Below are 8,765 nucleotides of genomic sequence, written 5' to 3'. Positions count from 1 at the left end.
AATAAGGAACAAGATTAACTGCAGGGTTTATAAAATCGAGCCATTCGTTTCTCCATAGCAATTATATTATTAATTGGGAAAAGAAGCGCTTTTCGCGAGGAAAATAAGTGATGGTGATTTTTATTAAAATTCCTTCGGGGAGGGGAAGCACAGGAGCTCCCAAAACATCGCGGAGAAAAACGGCGTAGAATTTCACCTTTGGTTCCTCCGAGACTACAATATCCGGGTTGCGGACAAAAGAAGAGCCAGCCCAGCACTTTTACGCATGCTTTCCCTTGGCGTTGCAAAACAGGAAGCGGAAGTACAACCGGAAGCCCTCATTTGGGGGCTAGGTCCTTTTTCCCGGACGCTTTACCGGTGTTTTTTTTTTTGGCCGGGGCAGAGCAGCCGGCCCCCCTCCCTTGCGAGGATGTTCTTGGCCTCGCGCGGGTGGGGGTGGCGCCTCGGGGTGCTCTGGCTACTCGCCTTCCTTGCAGCAGGTGAGGAGGGTTCGGTTGCCATGGCGATGCTGAATGGTTGGGGGGGGAGGAGCGAAGAGCGTGGAGGAAGAGCTGCCTTTTAGACGCACCTGTCGCCCTGACGGCCTGTTAGGTTGATTGTCGTGGCTTTCTGGTGTTTTTTTTTTCCTGGGGGGGGGGGAGAGGCAAAGTAGGACGCGGGTGGGGTTTAGAATAGAATCGAAGAGTTGGAAGGGACCTTGGAGGTCTTCTAGTCCAACCCCTTGCTTAGGCAGGAAACTTTACACTACTTCAGACAAATGGTTATCTAATCATTGGGTGCTATCTGGGTGAACCAGGTAGCAAAAATGTATTCCGCTCACTCTGCATTTCCGTGGTTTTCAGGTTGCATTGTTCTCTCTCCTGAAATAAATATTTTCATTTCTGGTGTTAAAGGGAATAAAGGCAAGGTGAAAGTGTCTAATCAGATGTCTCTTGCTATATTTAAATGCTGTTGAATCATGCATTTAGCAGAGATGGGCACAAAATGAGAAAGCTTTAACCATTAAGGATTAGTAAGTTAATTATAGTTATGGCTGGATTCTCACATTGAACAAATTAAGGATGTGTGGTTATGCTGCATGAAATTTTAAATGATGTCTATTTCTATATGTACACACCTGTATGCATGTATATTTTGCAGCAGAAACAGATGAAACTTCTGACGTGCTATCAGAAGAGCTAAGTGAAACTTCCCTACCATTAAATCTGGAAAGCACTTCTGTCCATTCAAGCAGTGATGGACACAGAGAATCGGTACAGTATAGGACTGCAGAAATTGCTGATGCTATGATGAGTGGTAGCCTTCTTGCGGACCGTCATGTTGTATTGTCAGTTATTCCAAGCGACACAAAGGCACATCTCTCTGAAGCAGATACTGGTACTTGTGATGCATCAGCAGATGGTGAATGCCGTACAAATAACATGGCATCTGTATCTCAGCAAGTGTCTCATGCACAAGAGCCAATAGTACATCCAGCAGTAGTGCTAGAAGCAGTGCATCCTTCATCAGCAGAGGACTCAAATAACACCGATGGTATGAAAACCCCAAAAGTGAACTGTGAAGAAAGAAACATTACAGGAATAACAAATTTCACATTACAGATTTTGAATATTTCACAAGTAAGTGATAACTATTCTGATATATTTCTCCTTAAGCTAAAAATTGGCAATTGGGGTTGACATCATTGGTCTTGCTTAGGTACAACTAAAGTAGGGCCTGGATAGGACTACAGCTGTGTTCCTTAACCCTGGCAGCTTTAAGATGTGTGGACTTAAACTTCTAGAATTCCCCATTGCTGGCTGGGGAATTCTAGAGGTGAAGTCCACACATCTTGAAGTGATCCAGGTTGAGAAACACTGGACTAGAGTAAAAAAATGGGTCTCTTTATGCTATTACAGTACTTCTTTAATTTGCATGCTGTCGAATCTGGTTTTCTTTCAAATGTAATGGAACAGCAGTGTTCCTATTAAGAGAAAGAGCTAATGAACTAGATTGTCGAATTCACATAACATAACAAATGGTTATTCAATTAATCCCTGTTTGGCTTGAATAAAACATTGAACAATAACCTAACCACATAACCTGTTTTTTTTTAATCAAGTCTCTAAAAAATAACCAACTTTAAAACTAGTCCACAAGGCATTATGTGAATGCAGCCCTTGGGTTTTTAGCCTACATGGATAAGCACGTTAACTGAGCTAAGTCTTATCCTACTAATTATGTATGTATGTGTGTGTGTGTGTGTGTGTATATACACACACACACACACATATACATACATATATTGTTTTCTTACTGTCAGCAATCTACAGAGCACAATGCTATGCAACTTGAGAGGTATAACCATGTAAAATGATTCTGAAAATAAAGATGGATTCTATTTTGTTTTTTTTCTGAACTTTTTGTCATGAAATCTGAAGACTGGTATTTCAACTGATGTCAACTTTAATATCGAAATGCATTGATCCTAAAATTGTAAAGAAGAAAAATGTCTATGAGGGATAGTACTTATTTCATAGAATGCTTAATTGAGGTATCATAAAAAAGTGAATGTTATCTGCAATATTGGAGGCAAAGTAGTTCTGCATATTGATTGCTATTCCAAAGGCATTTTGTTGCCTTCAGTGTGACATTATTGGATTTAGATAGTGTTTAATTTGATACATCACACTTATGATACATCACATTATTTGGATTTAAGGAATGTGGATTTTCTGTTAGGTGTTTACTCTTGAAAACTATTGTCAAAATCAAACTATCACAGGATTTTATGGGGTTGATTGTGTCTTTGTTTTTGCAGGAAACTATGCAATGACTGATATTTAAACTATTTAATAAACTAGCTGGCTAGTATGCATATTTACTTTTGAAATTAGGAAATTAAAGTTCTCAAATTCATTCTACATGTCATCATAAGAAAATCTATGTGGTCGCTAAAAGTTGACAATGACTTAATGACATGTAATTATAATACATACTATGGTTATTGTTTAAGTTTGAAACATGTTTTATAATAGAATGGCTAGTTAGAACTTTCATGTAGAACACACCTGTAAAACTGGCGCCCCACGGGCTGGATACGTCACGTGCAGGCTACACCCACCCTGGCTCCGCAGAGGCAAAAACCATCACAATACATCACGATCCGGCCCATGACACAATCAAGTTTGACACCCATTATGTAGAGGCACTTCATTGCTTTTCTGAGTAGCACTTGCTTTTTAAAATTAATATTTTAATCTCTATTTTAGGATTTAATGGAATTTTTAAATCCAAATGGCAGTGACTGCACCTTGGTCTTATTTTATACCCCTTGGTGTCGTTTTTCTGCCAATTTGGCTCCTCATTTTAATTGTCTGCCACGAGTGTTCCCAGCACTAAATTTCTTGGCCTTGGATGCCTCCCAACATAGCAGGTAAATTTTATTCTTTTCTGAATGATAATTGTTACGTTTAATTTATACATTCATAACGTGAGTTTACAATAATAATAATGTAATATAATAAAGTAATAATGACACACGAGGGCAGAAAATGCTTTCTGACCATCCACTGCTCCCTACTGGTCCTACTCCAGGACCTTCAATTATGTTTTGTTTTTGTTTTACATGGTGATTCTAGTTTAATGAAGTATAACTGAAAACTAGTTTTTTAAAATTTAGATGAGAAATTTGTTTAGCAAAATTAATTCTTCTACTTTACTCTTTGCAGTTTATCAACTCGCTTTGGAACTGTGGCTGTTCCTAACATCCTCCTTTTTCAAGGCGCTAAGCCAATGGCAAGATTTAACCATACAGATAGAACTCTGGAAACACTGAAAGCATTTATTTTTAATCAGACCGGTAAGATGAACTATGATTCGGGATAATTCATAGCCTGATATAGCACTATCTAACTCTAGTAAATACTATTTCCAGGAACAAACATTGTTTTGTCTCCAGTTAGGAAGGTACTGGGAAGCAGTTTTATGGTTGATCAAAACCTAAGATTTTGGATGAATACAAAATAAGATAGCAGTCTTAGCTAGACAAATAATATTCTACTTCTTGTGATTTTGGTTCAGCCGAGGATCGTGACATCCTGTAATTTGCTTTTCAGTAGCCTTATTTGGATAATGTAACCATACTTTGGCATAAAAGGTCAATGTTGGTTATGTATATATATTTCAGTTCCTCTGAACAGCAGGAGTTATTGTTTTTGGCACTATTATGTTTTTAGACTAGAATGTTTGCCTGTTTATTATCTGTCACCTTCCCCTGGTAATATGAAGAGATAAAACAAGCTGCAAGAGTTCTTAACAAATGAAATGAAAATAAAGTAGCCCACAAAGAATCAAATATGTAACATTAATAGTTTACTGGAAATATATTTTTACTTCAGTGAATAAATTTTAAAGTATAGTAAACGTCTTAGCAGATTATAACTAGTATGCTATTTTCAAAATAGAAAATGGAGGTTTATACATGCAAATAGCTAAGTATGATTTACGATGCTTCACCTTGCATCAAAGTAATAATTGGATATTTCATTTCAGGTATACAACCTAAATCTGATGTGATGGTGAGCGTGGAAGATCATGTTGGTCCCCTGCCTAGCACGCAGAGTAAAGGAATAGATTGGCTCCTCTTGTTTTCTTTATTGTTTCTTATCAGTTTCATCATGTATGCTACTATTCAGACAGAGAGCATCCGTTGGTTAATACCTGGTCACGATCAGGAGCATCAGGAGTGATATGTGATTTCAGTACTGTCTGCTTTCAGAATAAGTTGATAAACATGTGAATTCCTCAATGTCTTGTGAACTCGAGTCCTGTTACATTTATTGCGTATTAAAAATGGCACATTATGATTCAGAAGAAATTTCTTAATGTAAACAATGAACACTCTAGTTGTTAATTAAATGTTGATGGGCAGCTTTACCCTATAGAATCTATACTCTGCAGAATCCATTTTAATGGAAATGAAAAAATACACAGACACACATACGCCTGATAATCTTGATAGAGTGAATATATTTGTTTCCTATTTTATAAGTTCTTACATACTTTGAAAATAATTGCAGGTGTGTAAGATTGTAGAAAGAAAATAACATATTTAAGTGGTAATTGGGTTTAGAAACATCTTGGCTTTAATGAGGTACACTTTTTGAAAATTGAATGCAATTTAATAAATATAAGTTACTGACACCTTTATATTTGTGCTTTGATCACAGTATTTGATTAAAGTGGTTAGAATTAAGAAAACATTTAATAGGTCCTAATCTTCATGTCATTTATACTGGAAACTAAGACATAGTTCAGTATTTTAAAAGGACATAAAACAATGTCACAGTAGGTTGAAAAGAGGAAATATAATTTCATGCACGATACTGTGATATTTAAATTAAGTATGGGTGTAAATGTATAATTTCATGGACACTGCCTTTTTAATGGTATTTTTGTTTTGATGTTTGTGTTTGTAAGAGTTTGAATCAACAGAAATTAAAAGAATGTGTTGCATAGATAGTTATGGCATTGTGGCTGCATTAAATACAGCTGGATTTTTAGAACTGTTACATCATAATAAATCCATTCATGGTAGAATATTTCAAGTTTTAAAAGCTTAATTGGAAAGCCAGCATAAGAGACTAATATAAAGTACCACAAATGCACACAAGACATAGAAAACAGAATCAAAAGTGAATCAAGACCTGGAAGAGATAATACAGGCATACCTTATTGTCCTCTTACATTTGACAACCAAATTGCTGCTTACTCCTAGCCGAATATTTTTACAGATCATGAGCTGAAAGAATGGTGGACTGCTTGTAAAAGTAATTGCTGTCTCTCTACGCTCCGGAGAATACTGTAGCATTTAGTACAAACAGAAGAGTACTAGATAAATTATATTTTCCTTGCTTCAGACAATACTACTTTTCAATCTTTTTCTATGAACTTTCCTTGCAAGTTCCGTAAAAGCGCGCCACCTGTAGCTGCCGCCGCCTGCAGTAATAAATGGCCAATCAGCCAACGCTGATCCCTCGTTAATTAGTGTAAGGACCCAAAGGGATGCAGGCGCTTTTCAATCCCGACCAACTCTGAGAATATCCAAGGGTCGGAGCCCTTGATCAGATGAATCCAAGTCGATCATTTCGAGCATCCGGGAAAGGCTCAAGTCAAGCGCTTTCCGTCGGGGAGAATCGAGAACCGCCACACTTTCGGAACCCAGCCTGGGAGGATGGATTTGCACCCTCCAGCAAAGGGCTGCACTGGCGCGTTATCGCGACGAGAGGCTCCCCCTGGCGGCCGCCGAACACTTTGGGGCGGCCGCGGCGCAGGCGCAGGCGCTGGCTGGAGGGGGCGGAGATGCCCGCCCGAGCCATGCTGAGCCCCCGCGGGTCAGGGTTGGGGAGGCTGTTGCAGCTGCTGCGAGGGGGCCTGGTGGCTGTGGGAAGCCGGAGCAACTTCTCAGCTATGGTGAGCGGCTGAGCAGCAAAGGAGAAAAAAATCCTCCTCGGAACGATTTGACAGATGGGGGCGGGTGGGGGGGGGGAGGAGGGGTGGATCGGGATCGTCCACGTAAAAAACGTGGCCCTTTGATCTTTACTCAGATTGGTTTGCTTTCTTTGAAGCTCTTAACTGCGGTTTTAACCTTTTACAAGGGAGGTTTAGGGAAATCCATATTTGGATCTCTGGGCTCTTTTTTTTTTTTGCAAGGGAGAGAGGTTCAAAATGTTCCTCGCACGTGTAATCCGAAGATCAAGTTTGCAATTGGCGCTTTCTCTTTTTCGTCCTGATTTAAGGATCTTTCATTACAGGAAGTCCTTTTGCATTAAACCTGGATCTGGCTGGGACTGCTTCAGATTCGGGGCATCAGGATCCTACATCTTAATACAGGAAGTAGTAGCTCAGTTGCCCTCAAGAATTATCCCTATCAGCTTAATCCTTAGATCGGTTTTCAGGTTCTGCTCTTATGCCTCCGGGTGAAACGATTCAGAGTTGTGGGGAGCGAGCAGTGTACAAATGTAATACATAATACTAATAGTTTAAGTATGTTCACCTATTAAAAAAAAGGGAGGACAAAAATACCATCTTCACAAAGTCTTTTTGTGCTGCTCCCAATATTTCCCTGCTTGGAAAATGGTTATTTGACCTTGCAACAGCTTTCATAGGGATAATCATTGTTTGTTGCAGCAAAAGATATTGGAGCATCTTAATTGAACACATTTACTATGAATGTTTTTGTGGAAAATAGTCCAGAAAAAATTACAAATTATTATTTTTTTTTTAAAAAAAAAGCCAGATTGGTTCTTTTTTCCTTATGGATTTTGTACATGGGTTAATAAAGGTTTGTACTAAACAGCAGACTAGTGCTACAGGTACTATTACCTATATCTGTGGTTTCTCATATGTGATGGTCAGTTTTCCTTCAATCAAGTGGACTACCAATTGCTTTGCTTATTATGGCAAATTATGCATAGTAACAGCATATTAGGCAATTGTAAATTTGTTCTACTTTGGGAAACTAATGAGATTTTTTTTACATAGTGATCTAGTGCTTGTTTATGCAAAATGAAATCCCACTCAGAACTAATTCCCAAGTAAGCATCTGTGGCAATGCGCACAATTTGCAATCTAGTATGTGCTAAAAAAATGGAATATATTTTCGAATAAAATTATTGAAAAGTATCCTTTATATGTCTGCATTCTTATGAATCACATCTTTAAAAGTCCATCTGTTAAATTGGAGTTCTCAACCCCCAGTCCGTGGGACACAGACAGCACACGCAACCATGCCCAGTGGTGGGTTCCTACCGATTCAGACAGGTTCGGCCGTACCAGTAGTTGTTTGATGGCCTGGTTCCCTGGAACCGGCAGCGACCCAGGCCTGCCACTCCCCCACTCCTGGTCGGCACCTTTGGGGCTACCATCTTGTTTTTCAGTTCTGCGCATGTGCAGAACAATTTTAATTGCAGCACGCATCAAGCATACGCATGAAGCGTGCACACAAGCAAACCGGTAATAGTGTCATCTGGAACCCATCCCTGACCATGCCCCCTCTGGTCTGTGGAAAAAAACTCTTTCCATGAAACTGGTCCCTGGCACTCAAAAGGTTGGGGGTCTCTGTGTTAAGATGGATGCAGCCTTACATGCGGCCACATAATTTGCTTATTCATCTAAATTATTATGGTTTTCTTGTTCATTCAGTATGTTGTTCCTTGTCTGTTTTATGCACCCACCCACAGACATCTTATGTAATTGCTTCATCAGACATCTTGAGAAGAATGTGCATCAAGTAATGTGATTAATTTTAACTGGAATGCTCACAGCTGGTTTTCCAAACAGCTGAATAGAAATGGCGAAGTTGCGATATGACACTTTGTGTATTAATGGCCCAATAGTTACTTTAAGTAACCTTGAATTCAGGAACAGATTCCAAGCCTATGTGTATTCATTCAGCTGGCAAACAAGTAGTGCATTAGTGTTGAAATTCAAGAATGAAGCTCAGGCATGCATTGAACAGCAGACATTGTAGTAATGGCAATGTAGGAAGCTGTTAATAATAGTACATAATAGCTAACGTACACAATCAAGAATCTCTAATGCATTTTCTTAGATATATTCTCAGAGTGTGAGTCTGAGGCTTGCAATTGGTGGTTCTGAAGACTTATGGGTTATTTGATCTGCTAATCTGAGTTACATATTTCAAACTGTAAAAAACTTGATTTTGCTCTATATCATACACCAGATTATTCTTAAAAAGGAAATCTGCTTTCTTATTTTACATT

General features: G+C 38.8%; 2 protein-coding genes across 2 annotated transcripts in view; both read left to right on the top strand.

The window, feature by feature from the left end:
- Positions 1–322: 322 nt before the first annotated feature.
- On the top strand, positions 323–4,800 carry TXNDC15 (thioredoxin domain containing 15). The gene is made up of 5 exons (XM_014070367.2): positions 323–479; positions 1,141–1,619; positions 3,252–3,415; positions 3,711–3,841; positions 4,534–4,800. Exons 1-5 carry the CDS (start codon positions 410–412, stop codon positions 4,728–4,730), a joined length of 1,041 nt encoding a protein of 346 aa, XP_013925842.2. The 5' UTR covers positions 323–409; the 3' UTR covers positions 4,731–4,800.
- A 1,509-nt stretch (positions 4,801–6,309) lies between these two features.
- The window catches only part of PCBD2 (pterin-4 alpha-carbinolamine dehydratase 2), a 33,334-nt gene continuing 30,878 nt past the window's right edge, over positions 6,310–8,765 (top strand). The window contains exon 1 of the mRNA XM_014070355.2: positions 6,310–6,453. Coding sequence (XP_013925830.2) covers positions 6,343–6,453 — 111 coding nt within the window. The 5' untranslated portion in view covers positions 6,310–6,342. The remainder of the gene's footprint in view (positions 6,454–8,765) is intronic.

This window comes from Thamnophis sirtalis, unplaced genomic scaffold (assembly GCF_051295495.1).
Source record: "Thamnophis sirtalis isolate CommonGarterSnake01/CBP01778 unplaced genomic scaffold, rThaSir2_p1.2 scaffold_3, whole genome shotgun sequence".
Lineage (NCBI taxonomy): Eukaryota > Metazoa > Chordata > Lepidosauria > Squamata > Natricidae > Thamnophis > Thamnophis sirtalis.
This window is presented reverse-complemented; position numbering and strand designations above follow the sequence as displayed.

Coding starts and splice junctions, on each gene's coding strand:
- TXNDC15 (XM_014070367.2), top strand. CDS start 410: ATGTTCTTGGCCTCGCGCGGGTGGGGGTGGCGCCTCGGGGTGCTCTGG. Junction 3,416..3,710: donor GATGCCTCCCAACATAGCAG/GTAAATTTTATT, acceptor TACTCTTTGCAG/TTTATCAACTCGCTTTGGAA. Junction 3,842..4,533: donor ATTTATTTTTAATCAGACCG/GTAAGATGAACT, acceptor ATTTCATTTCAG/GTATACAACCTAAATCTGAT.